The sequence below is a fragment of the Schistocerca nitens genome, chromosome 5, assembly GCF_023898315.1.
Source record: "Schistocerca nitens isolate TAMUIC-IGC-003100 chromosome 5, iqSchNite1.1, whole genome shotgun sequence".
NCBI lineage: Eukaryota > Metazoa > Arthropoda > Insecta > Orthoptera > Acrididae > Schistocerca > Schistocerca nitens.
This window is the reverse complement of record NC_064618.1, coordinates 382484869-382505042: the sequence shown is the minus strand read 5'-3', so window position 1 is coordinate 382505042 and position 20174 is coordinate 382484869. Positions and strand designations below refer to the sequence as shown.

Below are 20174 nucleotides of genomic sequence, written 5' to 3'. Positions count from 1 at the left end.
ACTGCGGAAGGTGCCAACTTGAACCCAGAAAATACAATGAGACAAAAAGTTCTTGATAAAAGTTGGGAGCAGACCCTGGAGACCCCACTCATGTAAGATAATGAGGACATTGTGTTGCCAAGTGGTGACAAAAGCCTTTTGCAGGTCGAAAAAGAGGGCTATAAAGTGTTGATGTTGGGCAAAAGCCATTCATATAGCAGACTCCAGCTGAACAAGATTATCACTGGTGGAATGGCCTTGGCAGAAACCACCCTGGGACGGAGCCAGAAGACTCCAAGACTTAAGGACTCAACACAGCTGCCGGCTCACCGTGTGTTCAAGCAACTTACAGAGAACATTGGTGACACTAATTGGGTGTTAACTGTCCATCTCTTGAGGGTGCTTACCTGGTTTCAGTACTGTGATGATTATGCTTTCTCACCACAGTGATGGGAACTCCCTCTTGCTCCAGATGTGGTTACAGAAGGTAAGGATGTGATGGTGACAGTACACTGATAGGTGCTTGAACACTTGGTTGTGGATGCAGTCTGGATCTGGGGCTGTATCAGGGCAGATACCAAATTCCCACTTGCTGAATGCAGCATTACATGGCTCCACATGGGACGTAATAAAAGGTAACTGTTTTCACTCCATCCACTGTTTCAGGAGACAAAAGCCAGGTTGATAACTCTAGGACATGCAGGCTCAAGCATAATGCAGAGCAAAATGTTTGGCTAAGGCGTCTGGGTCAGTATACACAGTGCCTTTCAAGGTAATACCAGGTATACCTGAAAATGTCTGGTATTCATACAGATGTCTCATCTTTGCCCAAACCTGGAACGGAGGTGTATATAGACCACGGTTGACACACACTGTTTCCAGAATTCTCACTTCCGTAGTTTTATTATGTGGCAGACTTTGACAAGGATTTGCTTAAATGCAAAGAACCACTTATAACACTCACCTGTCGTGACACAAACTAGTGTTTCCCTCTGGGAGGATTTTTAATTTTGACTGTGCACCTGTCTAATGGATGAAGGTATTGGACTGTAATTTTGAATAGATTGTAATTAATAGAAAAACTAAATGGGCTTTTACTTTGGGGATAATGAAAGTAGTAAAGTTCATACATGAATGAAAAATTGAATGGTCACCAGCCCAATTAGACACATAAATTTGAAATATTATGTTCAAGAAAACTGAATATTAGTTGTTTGCAGTGACTTTCATTAAGACTCTCTTTGAATAGCACACTGGATACACACGAATACAGGGTGACATAAGCTGTGGGTAGCAGTAGTTACCATTAATGCATCAACCAGTAATCACAGAAAACAAAATTGTACCCAACACATAATAACAACGGTTACAATCACGATCATTGCGTGACTCAGTATTGAGATGTTACTGCAGGAAGCACCGAAATAAAGTTAGACATGGAAAGGTTTCTGACGTGTTGTTGTTGGGGTCTTCAGTCCTGAGACTGGTTTGATGCAGCTCTCCATGCTACTCTATCCAGTGCAAGCTTCTTCGTTTCCCAGTACTTACTGCAACCGACATCCTTCTGAACCTGTTTATTGTATTCATCTCTTGGTCTTCCTCTACGATTTTTACCCTCCACGCTGCCCTCCAATGCTGAATTTGTGATCCCTTGATGCCTCAGAACATGTCCTACCAACCGGTCCCTTCTTCTTGTCAAGTTGTGCCACAAATTCCTCTTCTCCCCAATTCTATTCAATACCTCCTCATTAGTTATGTGATCTACCCATCTAATCTTCAGCATTCTCCTGTAGCATCAAATTTCAAAAGCTTCTATTCTCTTCTTGTCCAAACTATTTATTGTCCATGTTTCACTTCCATACATGGCTACACTCCATACAAATACTTTCAGAAACGACTTCCTGACACTTAAATCTATACTCGATGTTAACAAATTTCTCTTCTTCAGAAACACTTTCATTGCCATTGCCAATCAACATTTTATATCCTCTCTACTTCAACAACCATCAGTTATTTTGCTCCCCAAATAGCAAAACTACTGTACTACTTTAATTGTCTCATTTCCTAATCTAATTCCCTCAGCATTACCCAACCTAATTCGACTAATTTCCATTATCCTCGTTTTGCTTTTGTTGTTGTTGTTGTTCATCTTATATCCTAATTTCAAGACACTGTCCATTCCATTCAACTGCTCTTCCAAGTCCTTTGCTGCCTCTGACAGAATTACAATGTCATCGGCGAACCTCAAAAGATTTTATTTCTTCTCCATGGATTTTAATACCTACTCCACATTTTTCTTTTGTTTCCTATACTGCTTGCTCAATATACAGATTGAATAACATCGGGGAGAGGCTACAACCCTGTCTCACTCCCTTCCCAACCACTGCTTCCCTTTCATGCCCCTCAACTCTTATAACTGCCATCTGGTTTCTGTACAAGTTGTAAATAGCCTTTCGCTCCCTGTATTTTACCCCTGCCACCTTCAGAAATTTAAAGAGAGTATTCCAGTCAATATTGTCAAAAGCTTTCTCTAAGTCTACAAATGCTAGAAAAATAGCTTTGCCTTTCCTTAATCTTTCTTCTAAGATAAGTCGTAGGGTCAGTATTGCCTCAAGTGTTCCAACATTTCTACGGAATCCAAACTGATCTTCCCCGAGGTCGGCTTCTATCAGTTTTTCCATTCGTCTGTAAAGAATTCGTGTTAGTATTTTGCAGCTGTGACTTATTAAACTAATAGTTCGGTAATTTTCACATCTGTCAACACCTGCTTTCTTTGGGATTGGGATTATTATATTCTTCTTGAAGCCTGAGGTTATTTCGCCTGTATCATACATCTTGCTCACCAGATGGTAGAGTTTTGTAATGACTGGCTCTCCCAAGGTTGTCAGTAGTTCTACTGGAATGTTGTCTACTCCGGGGTCCTTGTTTCGACTCAAGTCTTTCAGTGCTGTGTCAAACTCTTCCCGCAACATCATATCTCCCATTTCATCTTCATCTACATCCTCTTCCATTTCCATAATATTGTCCCCTGTATAGATTCTCTATATACTCCTTCCACCTTTCTGCTTTCCCTTCTTTGCTTAGAACTGGGTTTCCATCAAAGCTCTTGATATTCATGCAAGTGGTTCTCCTTTCTCCAAAGGTCTCTCTAATTTTCCTGTAGGCAGTATCTATCTTACCCCTAGTCAGATAAGCCTCAACATCCTTACATTTGTCCTCTAGCCATCCCTGCTTAGCCATTTTGCACTTCCTGTCGATCTCATTTTCGAGACGTTTGTATTCCTTTTTTCCTGCTTCATTTACTGCATTTTTATATTTTCTCCTTTCATCAATTAAATTCAATATTTCTTCTGTTACCCAAGGATTTCTACTAGCGCTCATCTTTTTACCTACTTGATCCTCTGCTGCCTTCATTACTTTATCCCTCAGAGCTACCCATTCTTCTTCTACTGTATTTCTTTCCCCCATTCCTGTCAATTGCTCCCTTATGCTCTCCCTGAAACTTTGTACAACCTCCGGTTTAGTAAGTTTATCCAGGTCCCATCTCTTTAAATTCCCACCTTTTTGCATTTTCTTCAGTTTTAATCTACAGTTCATAATCAATAGATTGTGGTCAGAGTCCACATCTGCCCCTGGAAATGTCTTACAATTTAAAACCTGGTTCCTAAATCTCTGTCTTACCATTATATAATCTATCTGATACCTTCTAGTATCTCCAGGATTCTTCCATGTATACAACCTTCTTGTATGATTCTTGAACCAAGTGTTAGCTATGATTAAGTTATGCTCTGCCCAAAATTGCACCAGGCGGCTTCCTCTTTCATTTCTTACCCTCAATCCATATTCACCTACTATGTTTCCTTCTCTCCCTTTTCCTACTCTCGAATTCCAATCGCCCATAACTATTAAATTTTCGTCTCCCTTCACTACCTGAATAATTTCTTTTATCTCATCATACACTTGATCAATTTCTTCATCATCTGCAGAGCTAGTTGGCATATAAACTTTTACTACTGTAGTAGGCATGGGCTTCTTGTCTATCTTGGCCACAATATTGCAATCACTATGCTGTATGTAGTAACTTACCCACACTCCTATTTTTTTATTCTTTATTAAACCTACTCTTGCATTACCCCTATTTGATTTTGCATTTATAACCCTGTATTCACCTGACCAGAAGTCTTGTTCCTCCTGCCACCGAACTTCACTAATTCCCACTATATCTAACTTTAACCTATCCATTTCCCTTTTTAAATTTTCAAACCTACCTGCCCGATTAAGGGATCTGACATTCCACGCTCCGATCCGTAGAACGCCAGTTTTCTTTCTCCTGATAACGATGTCTTCTTGAGTAGGCCTCACCTGGAGATCTGAATGGGGGACTATTTTACCTCCGCAATATTTTACCCAAGAAGACGCCATCATCATTTAACCATACAGTAAAGCTGCATGCCCTCGGGAAAAATTACTGCTGTAGTTTACCCTTGCTTTCAGCCGTTCGCAGTACCAGCAGAGCAAGGCCATTTTGATTAGTGTTACAAGGCCAGATCAGTCAATCATCCAGACTGTTGCCCCTACAACTACTGAAAAGGCTGCTGCCCCTCTTCAGGAACAACACGTTTGTCTGGCCTCTCAACAGATACCCCTCCGTTGTGGTTGCACCTACGGTATGGCCATCTGCATCGCTGAGGCACGCAAGCCTCCCCACGAACGGCAAGGTTGTTGGTTCATGGGGGCGAGGGGGTGTTTCTGACTTAACTGACATATAAATACCACAAATAAAATAAAGTAGTACTACAGTTACACTATTTATACTCCCGTTTATAGAAATGTATCAGATTTCTTTAGTAGCAATAATATTCCAATTATTATTCTAATATGAGAAGAATATGGGGGGGACCCATAAACTGATACTGTACCACAAGTCAAACTCTATAATTATATCAGTAGAAAATTCAATTCACTAAATTTGATTCCTAGTCTCACTTGAAATAGTTTGTTTTTATTTATCAAAGCAAATTATTCAACACTTAGCTTGATTAACTTCAAAAAAATTGTTCATGATAGTAGTTAAGGCTAAATTATTTTACAAATAAGTTTAACTTATATGTCTTTTTCGTCACCTGTGAAGCAGGTATTTTAGACAGTAACATTTACACAGTCTGACACTGAATTTTTACACATTTAATACACAGAAATAAATCACTAGTTTGTTTGAAACAGGATACTCAGTTTCCTGAACACTTAGGAGGGGATCCTGCATAGGTTCATGATTAGGATAAAAGTTATGGCTTTAAACACAGGTTTATAGCACTTGGATTATTATTGCAAACACTCGCACAACTTAACTGGTCCATGCTCTAATACATCTCTGTATGCTTGAAGTTGGTGGAGCAGTGGCAAAGTAGTGGTGGCAAGCGACGTGGCGGCTAACTGTACTCACGGCTCTTGGTGTTCAAATGCTCTTTACAATTTCTTCTTGGCGACGGATTTTTAACACGTTAGATCCATTCCTTATTGTTAAGAGTACCGTGCAACAGCCAAATCCACATCAGAGGCAAAATTCCTTGCAAAATGGCTTCCAAATGTCTCCCTTGGCACCCTCTATGTGTACCGTGCAATGGCTAGCCAGCGACTGCATACCATTCCCATCAAGGAGCCGCCCAGTTTGATTGCCAAAACCACATTTTACATTGCTCCAAGCCAGTTCCATCGTAGAGGGACTTCCCTAAATCTTTTACATTATACGATACAAGTTCCCCAAGCATGAACCAGCTTCCAATATACAAAGTTTTCTTTATAAACATACATATATTATAAAATTTCATTATTTTGTTTTTCTATACATACATTACAAACTTTAAATTTCCTGTCACACATCAATGACCTTACGTAACAAAGAACAAACACTTCATAATCACAGATACACAGTTACATAGTATTCACCTACTTCTAATCGATAAAGGTGTTACACACTACATCGACGGATGTTGTTTATGGTGTTGAAGAGCTTGTCTATGACCTCTAATGCCCTATGTGATCGCTGATGACCACCAAGGTACTGTCGTCTGTTGGGGTGGTCCCAACTGGGGATCACTAAACCAGCTGACAAAAGAATGGCTGCTGTTGTATTCTGGACTGCCTCATCGATATCTTCATGCGGCGGGGAACCAAGGACGACAGCAGAGGTGAAAGTATCCCAGTCAACACTGTTGAGAGCTCATCTGGGTAGGCACCCAGGAGAAATGATGCTGAGAGATGGATGATGAGGCTATGGGTGTTCTGGTTGTGCATTAAGTTCCACTGGGCTGTGTGCGTCTGACTTCGGAATGTGCCAAGGGTTTTTGTGAAGCTGAGGGATTGGGGTTGTGTGCGTGTTTTCTGTGTGTAAGCTTGTGTGTGGTGTTTTATATATGTGTTACTGGTCTCTAAAGAAGCGTGTAAGGGTTAATTTTGAGTGTTTGTGATAAGCTTCTAGTGGTTCATTTCCTAAATTTTGTATGAGAAAGTGGGACGAATTTTGTGTTGTTTTGTAAAATTTTGTGGATTCTTCTTGAATAAATGTGTAAATGATGGACTGGCCTAGGAAGTCTCTTATCTTTGTGTTGGGGGTGTATCTGCCAGCACCAGAGATGACACAGAAAACTTTATTCTGGAGACATTGCAGTCAGGATGGTGCTGTGTCTGACACCACAGACCATATCTCCGAGCAATACACGATGACTGGAAGTATGAGCTGGTGCTAGGGAAGGAGTTTGCACTGGATGGTTATACCAACACCTTTCAAGAGTGGATACAGCCTACAGAAGAGGGCGCAACCCTTGGTTGCTGTGATAGCTAGGTGCTTGTTTCATGTTAGTTGGCGATCTATTACGCCCCCAGGTAAATTACTGAATTTCTCCATGTTAGCTCTCGGCCATCAATTGTGAGTTGATGATCTGGAAGTTTGATTTTAGGGGTGAAATAGATCACTTGGCACTTTGTAGGGTTGATTTTTATTTTCCAACAGTTGCACCACTGGGTTATTTTATCGAGATGTTGCTGGAGGTGGCGGTGTGTGAGGAGGAGGCTGCGACTGCTTCTGTAAATGGCGGTGTCATCTGCACACTGAGCAATCTCTCCGCCAATCTGCCTAGGGATGTCGTTTGTATACATGGTATAGAGGACAGGACCTAAATCCAAGTCCTATGGGACTCCTGCCGCAATCTGTCATGTCTGGCTGGACTTGACTCCATTCCTTACGAAGGACTGACATCCTGTAAGGAAGGAGTCAATGATCCAGGTTATATGAACTGGGCACCCTATCTGGTCTAGTTTGTACATTAGGCCACCGTGCCACACATGGTCAAATGCTTTGTCTATGTCTAGGAACATTGCTCCTGTTGCTTTTCTCCTTGCCCTGGTCAGACAAATGTATGTGTTCTAACAAGCGAAGGGATTGTTGAATAGTGGAGTGATCAGCGCGGTAACCAAACTGTTCGGGCATAAGGATGTTGTTTTCTGTGAGTAACTGACGGAACAGTGAAAGGATTATTATTTCCAGGATTTTACTCAGACCATTTAGGAGAGAAATGGGCCTGTGGCTTTCAGGAAGGAGCAGGTTTTTATTAGGTTTGGGACAGGGTGATGACCTTTACAGTTTCCCAAGCTGAGGGGAATTGTGTGAGTTTCAAACAGGCGTTATAAATGCTTGATAAGTGGGATATTGCAGGAGGGGGAAGGTGTTTTAGGAGTGAGGTGTGGACGTGGTCGGGACCAGGAGCTTTGTGGTTACGCTGCTGCTTAATGAGTGCACATATTGTCAGCTCGTTAACGGGCACAAATTCTGTCATTGGGCACGTATTTCATATCTGAGTCACTCGTTCAGTAACTGCCTACCGCTCACATCATCGTGGATGATGTGAGTTCAGAATTGTGGCTCCAATAATTTTGCCATTATTTCTGCCTTTTCTTGTTCGTCCTAACCAAGACCGTTCTTGACGTGGAGTGGCATGTTTGCTCTGGTGGGATCTTTCTGTTACCAGGTTACTTTCCATATTTTGCGTCTGGGTATGTCTGCTTCAGTGGATCTTAGTTTCTCCTCCCAGCAGCGGCTCATGTGCTCTTGTAGTCATTGTCTCACCTGATCCTCTAGACTCTGCAGCAGGCGGTGGTCAGCTGGGCCACGGTAGCATTGCCACAGCCTACGCCTCCTGCGTTTGGCGACTATGAGGTCCCACATGTCAGGGGGCAGATCCCTGGTGACAGGATCAATGGTTATCCTGATACTAGTTGCACAAGCACAGGCGTGGAGGATGCCAGTGAATTTCTCAATGACTTTGTGCACGTATCTTCCTGTCTGGAGTGGGGAATTTTCCTCCATGTGCTCTCCCACCAGTTATGTGTATCAGTCCCAGTTTCTGATTACTTGTGTGTTTGCCATCCTCCTGGCATCGTCTTCGACACCGGCGAGATCCAACACGACAGGACTGTGGTCGGATTCCAGCTTGTAGTGCACTATGGCCGCTGCATCGAGATTCAAGTTTTTCACGACAAAAATATCTAATACATCAGAATTTATGTCCGTGTTGCCAGGAATATGCATGGGCTCATCTGGAGCGATTGGGAGGGGGGGGGGGGGGGGCAGGAAGATCGGGAAATGGTCCCTGGCACACAAGTTATCATGGATTCTCCAGTGGATGGATGAGAGAAGACAAGGGCTGCAAATGGAAAGGTCAATGGCAGAGAAAGTTCCAAGTGTCACTCTGAAGTGTGTGGGGGGCACTATTATTCAAGAGGCAAAGGTCAAGTTGTGCCCATAAGTTTTTAAGGTCTTTACCATGACCAGTGATCATTGTTCCACCTCACAAAGGGTTACAGCAACTTGTGGCTTCTTCAGCCAATGGCTGGTGTCTGGTTGCAGATGGCAGAAACTTTGGAAGGAAATGTCCTGAGGGACTTCTTCCCGGTGACAGGCTGGGGGAAGATAATCATCAGCTGGGAGATGGGAACCAATGCCGTGGAAGGTGGGAAGCCAATGATCCAAGAGTGTGTATGGGGGAAGCAGCAAGAGGAGAGCCCGAACCATGAAGGGAAACAGGCATGGTTGTGTGGCCCTGAGGGGGCACTGTAGGAAGTGTGTGGGGAGTGGGGACACAAGCTGTATGGGTCTTCTGTCCCCGAGAATATCATTCGAAAAACAGTATCTCTGGACCTTGGGCAGTGTGTTCTGAGACACCAAGTGTTTAAGTTTTATGTCTCTGTATAATGCGTATAAGTAAATATTGTGTACGTGAACAGGTAAAGTTGACAGTCATTATACATCATATTTGTTACAAAAATCCTACATTGGATCACTTCGGGGTCACCAATGTTGGATTTGGGTAATGTTCATCTTCAGTAGCTGAGTGGCCAGCGTGACAGAATGTCAATCCTAAGGGCCTGAGTTCGATTCCCGGCTGGGTCGGAGATTTTCCCCACTCAGGGACTGGGTGTTGTGTTGCCCTAATCATCATCATTTCATCCCCATCGATGCGCAAGTTGCCGAAGGGCATCAAATTGAAAGACTTGCACATGGCAAACAGTCTACACAACAGGAGGTCCTAGTCACAAGACATTTACATTTGGGTAACGAACACAGCATATGACACTTTTATACATGCTGCGTGCAACTGGTCGTACTTCTTCTTGGCCTCTAGAAAAGTAAATAAGTTAACTTGTCCAGAGTCTTACATTCTTGTATTTTCTTCTCTCTCCGGAAAACAGTGCAATCTGGAAAGTGGGTAAAATGGTGCTTTCTACAGTTGACACAGAAAGGGGGAGGGGTGGTTACAAGGAGTGTTTGCATGCAGCAGGCATCCACAGCCTCTACATGGGTGGAGGGAGGTATTACATACGATTTCACATCGCATCGATATACCACTACCTTGATCTTTTCAGGCAATGAGTTGCTCTCAAGGGCTAAGATGAAGGCACTGGTAGCAACATTATCGTCCTTTAGCCCACTATGGACACAGTGGACAAAGTAGAGGAGATTAGTATTTAACGTCCTGTCAACAACTAGGTCATTGGAGATTGAGCACAAGCTCAGATTAGGGATGGATGGAGAAGGAAATCAACTGTGTCCTTTTGAAGTAACCATCCCAGTCTTTACCTTCACGAATTTCGGGAAATCATGGAAAATTTAAATCTGGATGGCTGGATGCAGGTTTGAACCGTCGTCGTCTTCAATGCGAGTCCAGTGTGCTACCCACTGCGTTACCCCTCTCGTTACGACTGATAAAGTATATGTCCCGTCGCTCCAAGTTGAGTCATCATCAGATTGCAAGAGCAGATCTTGATGGAAAATGATACCCTGAACCATATTTAGATTATTTTGGAGAGGGAGACCGGGTATGACACTCACCTTGTTACAAGTGAGCAGCACCCGTAACTGGGCAGTGGATGCTGTATTGATCAAAAGTGACCCACTTTTTATTTTAAGAGATGGCTGCCACTTCCCCCAAACTTGTTTCCTATCTTCTCCACAAAGAATCAGTCCTTGTGCAAACCAAATATTGTGGAGAGTATTGCTCTGCTTGCCACTTAGCCCTACATTGCTCCCATGGCATAGCCAGGGATGGGACCATTTTAGGGTCATACCTCCCTGCATTACACGAGGACTTTCATTTCATCGAGACTGATGGGACTGTATGGCCACCAATGGGAGATAACTTCATCCATCTCATTTGCAGCTCATCCACCATTGTGCCAACCACTCCGAAGGGGGGCTCTCCCCATGGGGGCCAGCCAGCCTCAGCAAAGGCAATGTGGCCAGTAATCCATTGCTTGGAGTACCTGTGCACAAAGTTGTAGAAAATGCCAGAACTGGAAGCCCGAATCCTAAATCGTAAACCAGGTCAAAGCTGGGTCTGCACCAAGAAAACCATCTGATGGAGAGCCAGAGAGGGAAAAGGCTTGTGGAAGTAAGCTTGCAGTACAGAAAGGAAGTAATGCTGTAAAGGCTGGGGCCCTACGATAGCCAAGCACTTACTCACGAAAGAGTTGTGAGCCTCCTGGGAGGGACAATTAGAGTCAACAATATTTAAATGATTTAACAGTTCATCATCTCATTGGATATGAAGATAACCAGTACTGGATTGATTTAACATTGTCTCAGTTGTACAAGACATACAAAAATAGTTTCCATTAGTTCCAATCAAATTCTTCAAATAGCATAACATTATATAACCCATTATTATAACCATCAAAACCAAACTCACTAAAATACGGCATATGAGGTCTATTCACAAAATTCCAGAACTTAGTCCACAAAATTTTTCTACTCTTACCTTTTATTTATTGTGCATGGTCTCCATCGAAACTTTCTCCTCCACAACTCGTACACAGCTCTCAACATCGTTTCCACTTATGGAAGCAGTCTTGGTATACCTCTTGCTGGATCGCATGAAGCGTCATCTGCGAATTTTCTTTTACCTCGTCTATTGTTGCAAATCTTTGTCCTTTCAACAGGATTTTCAACTTTGGAAACAAAAAAAGTCCACAGGAGCCAGGTCGGGGGGGGGAGGCAGCTCAGTGATTTCGTTTTCTGTGCAACAGGCATGCACCGACAACAATGAGTCTGCAGGTGCTGTTCATGATGCAAGAGCCATGAACTGTTTCACCACATTTCAGGCCGTTTCCTTCTCACATTTTGTCGCAGGCATGCAATATGTCCAACTAGTACGATTGATTAACAGTTTGTCCCTGTGGCAACTAATCCTTCGAAGTCAAAGAAAACTATCAGCATGGCTTTGACATTTGACCTGACCTGACCAGCTTTTATTTGGTCTTGGAGAACCTTCCCAATCCAATGTTAAGGTTTAACTTTGGTCTCAAAATCATAGCTGTAGACCCACATCCTGTCACCAGTTATGATTCTCTTAAGGAACATCTCTTTCTCATTTGTGCGACCCGAAAGTTCTTCACAGATTGCGAAGTGGAGGTCTTTCTGGTCTTGGCTCGTGAGCCGTGGGATGAACTTGGCAGCAACACGATGCATTCCATGATGCAATGTCAGCAGTTCATGACATGATCCAACTGAAAGGTTATATTCTTCTGCAATCTCTTGGACAGTCAATCTTCGATTGGCACGCACAATTTCATTGACGTTCCTGACACGAGTGTCGTCGGTACATGTCGAAGGGTGTCCTGAACTAGGGTCATCTTATCTACATCGGGCCATTTTCAAACCATTTCAACCATTTATAACACCAAGTACGGCTCAAGCACTCATCACAGTAGGCTTCCTGCATCATTTGGCATGTATCTGTAAAGGTTTTCTTGAGTTTCATGCAAAATTTAATACAGACACATTGCTCCTCCACCTCTTCCATCTCAAAATTTGCAAACTGTGTGGCAACTTCTACTCCATACAGCACTGAACAGTAACTAACAGATATACAAAAATGAAACTTCTGACTGTTACACATTGAACACAGGCATGTGCAAGGATACCAACCCAATTTCACTCCAACACACCATTGGTGCAGAACTACGAATGTTCCAGAATTTTTTGAACAGACCTCACATGAACATGTTGCTTTTGTGAAATCATTTTCTCAGTTAGTGTGGACTTCCCGATACTCTTATCAACATATACAAATACTGTTTCTGTTTTCTTACCTGTTTAGACTGAAAGACCCCATGATATCAATGAAGAACTACTTTTGTCCAACCAGAATAAAACAAATCACACCTAGACAATCGTGCAACAGTCTGTATACATAGCTAATATGACTCAAAATACTTTTCAATAAACCAAATGTGGTTCCACTTGTTAACCTGGCAAGGGAACATATTATCAATCTTCTTGGGACATTTTGACCACCAATACAAGTGAATAATAAATGACAATACATTGTCATTACAATTGGTCAGAGGCTCTGCATCACTCTCAATGATGTACAACTAAACATAACTATGCAATTTACATGGTAGAATATCCAAATTACACCCATTGGTTATTCCAAACAAACCTTTGAAAAATTTCTTCAACAGGTTTCTCAGTGCTCACTTTTAAAATATTCATAAATATCTGTGGTAAATTTCTCTTCATCAAAACAGGTTCAGCAATTTCAAAGGTATCTGCCAACACACAACACAAATGTTCCTTACAACTAATTCTATGAGCATCTGCTGTAAATAGGTAGCTTGCACCTGCCTTTTTATACTGTCCTTTCCATTGCAACCAGTCGAGTTACATGCAGGTCATCCGCCGTCACAATTCTGTAGCTTGCTGTTAAACTAATGCTGGATATAGGTGTCACAAGGTCACCACGAAACCAACAATGCTGTTTTCTGCCATTGGGGGCATCCCATATTGCTATGTGGTGTAGCTCAGCACTGTGTTTTCACAGCTCAATACATGAAGGGAAACTGCCTCCTGTGACAACACACCGCCAGCTCACATGGCAGTGTTGTGAGTGAAGATTAACCGTTTTCCATATGATAGGATTGGGCACACACTGTTTAACTGCCCAAAGCTTACACCACAGGATGGAGGTTTATGCCCAGTTAAGTGTACTTCGGCACCCTGTATTCTACTGATGCTGCCATCAGATGAAAGCACTGCTAGTCCACACTGGCCCTCAGCAAGAGCTCTACAAGCTGGAGCTACAAGCCCAATTGACAGTTCTGACCTTCAAAAAGGAGTCACTGGGCGAGGCCGCTTGGTGGCTGCCATTGTCTGACACGCCAGGCAGCCCCTGAGGTCAACTCTTGGTACCTGCCTATTTCTGCCAGCCACCACAGGCTGCAGGTGTCATACACCAAATCCTGTCTTATCATAGCAGACCAGACACATTACGTGGTCAGCAAGGATATGAAGACGCCAACCGCTGCCTCAGCACTCCACTGTATGGACATCACAAAGTTCCTGTTGGAGACTGGTCACACCATAGTGGTGAGTACTGTACTGATGGTTGGAGTCAAAGTACAAACTGTTATTGCATTCCTAACTCCATATCCATCACAGCACTTGAGGATCCACCCCACAGGTTGCACTATATACAACAGTACCTAGCACATATCATTGGGGTCACAAGTGCCAATACCATTGAGGGACATTGTGGAGCGAAATTCTCCAGCATCATCTCAGTGTTGTGAGTGAAGATTAACCGTTTTCCATATGATAGGATTGGGCACACACTGTTTAACTGCCCAAAGCTTACACCACAGGATGGAGGTTTATGCCCAGTTAAGTGTACTCAGAGCTAACCAAGAGTAGCACTAAGTAGTAAGTGTTTGTTTCAGATGTGATCAGTGGCAGGAAACATGACTTGTATTGGTAATTGGTTCCTTCCTTGTTAAATTTTCTCTTTTCCCTGAACATAGGCTTTGCAGTGTATGAATTGGAGGTTAAGAAAGGTAACACCATACAGGTGGTTCAGACCTTATTGAATCAGAAGATGCAAATGCAGCGGACCCTACAGAGCTACACAAGCAATTGGATGGATTAAAGGAAGATAGGAGGGAAAAATCCTTATATAGTATGTTCGTACCTCTCCAAGACTCTAGCAAAACAATTCTGGTCTCTCCTTTTTCAGGTAATGCAGGAAGGGGCATGATGGCATACATAGACAATCTGTTAACAGCCGAAGAGCTAGGGTATTGGTCAGAAGAGCGAATATTATACACGGACAAGTTACATTTAGTGGGAGACAATAAAGTCTATCACAAATTAAGGAATGTGCAGACATTTGATGCAGTGCTACACGAGGAAAAATAGTTGTACATATTACATAGAGCAATTGAACAATGTGCTGCAAAAATAAGTTCATCGATAACTTTGCAGACAGAATTAGGAAGCTAAACATCAGCACATATCAGTTTATGGACAACGATAATATCAACAGGGTCTTCTTACAAGAGGCAGCACAGAAGGCACCAGCTGCATTTTTAAGAGAGCTGCCACCTGATGTTTCAAGAATGATACAGGCAGAGTTCCCTAAGAAGTTAGTGAAAGCCATAGCCACTGTGATACCATAAGAGGAGACAGATGCTGTAACACGATTTCAGGATAGGAAAGGACCTCTCACTGTACGGATATATGGAGTAATTGGTCAATAAATGAAGTAAAAATCGCCCTTGCACTTCTAACTCTGTGTCTGCCACAGTAATGGAGGAACTATCCCATACACAGTGCTAGAGGCAACAGTGGGCACCATGCATCACCATTGGCATTAGATTCCATTTATAATTTTTCACTGCTGTCAACAATGATCAAAACCTACTTTAGGAAAAGACCCACACTTCTACTCAATTAGAAAACAAATCAGTTGCTACAATAAACACTTTATTTATATACAGTGGCACACAAAATATGTTTGTACAAATCTGTTTACAAATGACAATATGAAAATTGTGTAGTGTTTTCACCCCAGAAGTTTTTCAAGTATCTTCTCTGGTGGAATGGACATTAAAGCATCTGGATTTTGGTACTCATTAGCTGGATTATGAACAGCTTCATATAATTGGCGATAAATAGCAGCTATTACTTCATATGCTCGTCTCTGTACAGCTGTTCGATGGCTGCTGCTAAGAAGCATGTTGACCTGTGGTAAAACAAACACATCTGGCAGGTTGACAAAGTTCTCCAGCTTGCTCTGCAAGGAAAAAAAAGAAAGGTTTTACATGAAATGTGGAATAATAATTTTAAAAATTACATCAATATATAACTATACTAGGAGAGTGTAAATCTGACATAATTAACACTTTTTTAAAATATAAAAAGGACTAATGGCGGTGCACACTATATTTGTCAAGTAAGTACTGAAATGAGTAAAAAAATAAATAAGGATAAACGTACAGTGAGTTAATATTCTTAAACAAAGAAACCTTCCGCATCAACATATTGTTGCAAGCACTTTTTCCCGTCTTCACATACCCCCTTGAAGGCTGTGGCTAAGCCACGTCACTGCAATATCCTTTCTTCCAGAAGTGTCAGTTCTGCAACGTTCGCAGGAGAGCTTCTGTGAAGTTTGGAAGGTAGGAAATGAGGTACTGGCAGAACTGAAGCTGTAAGGATGGGTCGTGAGTCAGGCTTGGGTAGCTCAGCCAGTAGTGCACTTGCTCGCAAAAGGCAAAGGTTCTAAAATCAAGTCTCAGTCCGGCACCCAGTTTCAATCTGCAACGAAGTTTCCGTTCTACCTTCTTTCCAAATTTTTTATGTTTATTTCTTGATAGGTTGGTTTGTATAGTGTTTTTTCCTCCTGGCTTGGAGTTTTTTTTTTATAGTGCATTAGAGATTTCTTATGATACAAAGAAAGAAAATTGGACTAATTCTACAATGTCCATATCCTAAGAATATAATTTATTGGAAGCAGTGCATTTGAGGATTTTCCACTTAAAAATGCATATGCCCTCATGTTAAGTGACAAGATACTTTCCCTTGGCACTGTAAAACTTACAAATTTTTTGAATGGTATAACAGACATTGGTGTTTAACTTCTTGGCACTTTAGGAAACAAACCCAGCAAATGCGGCAACATAGACACACATATTTTCATATTGTTGTTGTTGTTGTTGTCTTCAGTCCTGAGACTGGTTTGATGCAGCTCTCCATGCTACTCTATCCTGTGCAAGCTTCTTTATCTCCCAGTACCTACTGCAACCTACATCCTTCTGTATCTGTTTAGTGTATTCATCTCTGTCTCCCTCTACGATTTTTACCCTCCACGCTGCCCTCCAATACTAAATTGGAGATCCCTTGATGCCTCAGAACATGTCCTACCAACCAATCCCTTCTTCTAGTCATATTAAGAAAGTAAGTATGAATTCTACTAGCTAAAGCACAGTAGCTTATGATGCACTGAAATAGATATTGCAATGGGCTTTTGTCAGCCAATCATAGTTGGTCTTATGTGATTCAAAAGCCAACAACAGCAGATATAGCATTGGACTTTTGATGCAGTCAGCCTACAGCAACACAACTTAAGTAGCATGAACACATAAATGGGAAAGTTAATTGTTTAAATTAATATACATTGAATATATCTACATGGAAAGCTAAGCTATCACCTATAATACCGGCTGTCAAAACTGTGTTCCATTTTTCCTGAGAGTGGGATTGGACAGGATCCTATGAACACAGCTCAAATTGCCGCAGTGGAATGTTTGTGACAAGCATAATTATAAATTTCATTGCTGTACACCAAACATTTCGTGGGTTACCTGGTTGAATAACTTCGACTTTTCCATAGAAAAGCCAACTATGTATGCAATTGCTCAAGAATTCACCTCAAAATTTTTTTTTCGAAGTATTATTATACATACTTTTTGCAATAATTATTACGTAATTTGTAACCAACACTACATGATCAAAAACAAATCGACCCCTAAAAACAGACTTTTTCATATTAGGTGCATTGTGCTGCCACCTACTGTCAGGTACTCCATACCAGTGACCTCAGTAGTCATTAGACATTGTGAGAGAGCAGAATGGGGCACTCCATGGAACTCACGGACTTCGAGTGTGGTCAGGTGACTGGGTGTCACTTTTGTCATATGCCTGTATGCTCGATTTCCACACTCCTAAACATCCCTATGTCCACTGTTTCCAATGTGCTGTGTGTGTTTGTCTAAAAGTTAGCATACAACTGGTTATCTTCACTCTTTCCACAGTTTATATTCAAACCAGGACTTTCCAATTTTACATTTATCATGAATTGGCTCTTGCACTTAAGTTGAATGGCACTTTTGCTTTCGAACTGTGATTATTGTTAAACTTCATTTGTGAGTAAATGTATTGTGAGGCTGTTGTCAGTACGCACAACTGTTTAAAGAGCTCTCCATACAAGTTTCTACAGGGACACCATATATTAGCCTTATTAAATCCTCCTGTGTAATAAACACGTTTTTCCTCAGTGATGTAATACTCCAGGATGTTGTCATTGTACTTTAGTGAATGAAAATAGGAAAAGTAATCTTGACACTTTCATTTTCAAAATATGAAATCCAAAATATAAAAATTGCAGAGATCTGCTGTTTAAGAGAATCTGTAACATGTGACTTCTAGTTCAGGTTCTTACCAGCATGAACACCAAAGACTTCAGAATAATCAATTTCATTTATCGATTCACGCTTATGCATTATTTCTGTGAAAGTAATTTTTTTCTTTTTTCTTTTCTTTTTTTTTTTCTCCTCAACAGTGCCTTAACTGCCTCTGCTTCACATCTCCTGTGCAGCAAGCTAAATAAATTTAAGTATTAACTGTGTTTTTCTTACTTGTCACTTCTTTTTCCACGTGTTTTTGCTTTTAGGAAGCTTTAATTTTCGAGTACCAGTAATAGTGTTCCATAGCTTTTGTGTTTGTTTTGAATACAGTCCAGAGACAGTTAGTGCTTATTTTCATTGTTTCCAACAAGAAATGTCTAGTAACCACAGTTTAGTCAGCTATCAGCCGCCTTTAGTGAATTAGCAGTCTAGTTAAAATTTGATTACTTAGCTCTCTACAGTAAATTGCTGATTTCTTAGGATGGATAGGATGTGTGAGTGCTGTGTACGGACGCAGGAGGAGCTGGCCACTGTTCGCGAACAGCTGAACGTGTTGATGGCCGTGGTCAGCCATCTTCAGGCTGCTGCCTCTGAGTGTAGCGGCAGTGGGGAGTCTGGTGCATCGCATGGTACACCCCAGGTGTTACATGCTTCACCCATGGTCCCTGCCGTCGAGACATCTTCGTGGGTACCGGGTGTGGTTGGGCCACCCTCTCCCCAAGGGGAGTGGCGGGCTCAATGGCATTCACGTCACACGAGGCAGAGGGTCAATGTGGAGGCTGGCCGTGTGGCATCGCCCGCTCTGCCTGTGAGTGGACATGGGGCCGCTCCTTCAGCAAGGTCTGAGCAGGCACTCTGGGGGAGGGGTTTATTAGTGATTGATAGCTCCAATGTTAGGCGATTGATGGAGCCCATTAGGGAAATAGTGGGAAGGTCGGGGAAGAAGGCCAGTGTTCACTCTGTCTGATTGCCGGGGGGTCTCATCCGAGATGTGGAGGAGGCCCTGCCGGCGGCGATAGAGAACAATGACTGCACGCGACTGCAAATTATTGTTCATGTTGGCACCAATGACTCCTGCTGTCTGGGTTTCTTAGGTCATCCTCATTTCATACAGGGGGTTGGCGGAGTTGGTGAAGGCAGAAAGCCTCACTCGTGGGGTGGAATCTGAGCTAACTATCTGTAGTGTTGTTCCCAGAACCAACGGCGATCCTCTGGTTTGGAGCCGAGTGGAAGGCTTAAACCAGAGGCTCAGATGATTCTGCGGAGATCTGGGGTGCAAATTTCTCGAGCTCCACTATCAGGTGGAGAAAGGTAGGGTCCTCCGGAATAGGTCAGGCGTGCACTACACGCAGGAAGCGGCTACAAGGGTAGCGGAGTACGTGTGGAGTGTACATGTGGGTTTTTTTAGGTAAGAGAATTCCCTCCCTAGGCCCGACAAGATGCCTCCTGAGACATGACAAGACAGCAGTAGGCAAAATGCAACAGGGAATAACAATATTAATGTGCTAATAGATTTCCCCACCATGTTACAGTTTCGGGTGGAGATTTTAATTTACCAGATATAGACTGGGAAACTCAAATGTTTATAATGGGTGGCAGGGACAAAGAATCCGGATGAGTACTCTTAAAGTGAATTATCTGAAAACTACCTTGAGCAGTTAAACAGCGGCAATAACATATTAGACCTTCTGGTGACAAACAGATGAACTATTTGAAACAGTTAATGCAGAACAGGGAATCAGTGATCATAAAGTGGTTACAGCATCGATGATTTCAGCCTTAAATAGAAATATTAAAAAAGGTAGGATGATTTTTCTGTTTAGCAAAAGTGACAAAAATGTGGAATAAGTTACAAGAATGGAGTTTCAATTTTGAGTTGAGAATATTAGACCATAGTGAAAGTATTGCTACAGCAATGACATTGAAAATGAAAGTAAACCAACAGCAACAAAAGCCAGTCAAACTACGTCTGAAGCAGGTATATCAAAACTGTCTTATTGTAAAAGAAATTGAGACAGAAGATTCTTTTCATGTGAAACAGTAAGTCACTTAGCAAAACACTGTAACACGCGTTTTGATTGTTTAGATGTAAGGAAAAGGACCACTGATCAAATGCATGTCGTCCTACAGATGAAAGAAAAGTCTGTGCCGTGTTCTCAAATTGTGTAACATTAATGGAAAGT

General features: G+C 42.1%; 1 protein-coding gene across 1 annotated transcript in view; it reads right to left on the bottom strand.

Moving 5' to 3' along the window:
* Positions 1 to 15275: 15275 nt before the first annotated feature.
* The window catches only part of LOC126259311 (conserved oligomeric Golgi complex subunit 6), a 119189-nt gene continuing 114290 nt past the window's right edge, over positions 15276 to 20174 (bottom strand). The window contains exon 10 of the mRNA XM_049955988.1: positions 15276 to 15602. Coding sequence (XP_049811945.1) covers positions 15372 to 15602 — 231 coding nt within the window. The 3' untranslated portion in view covers positions 15276 to 15371. The remainder of the gene's footprint in view (positions 15603 to 20174) is intronic.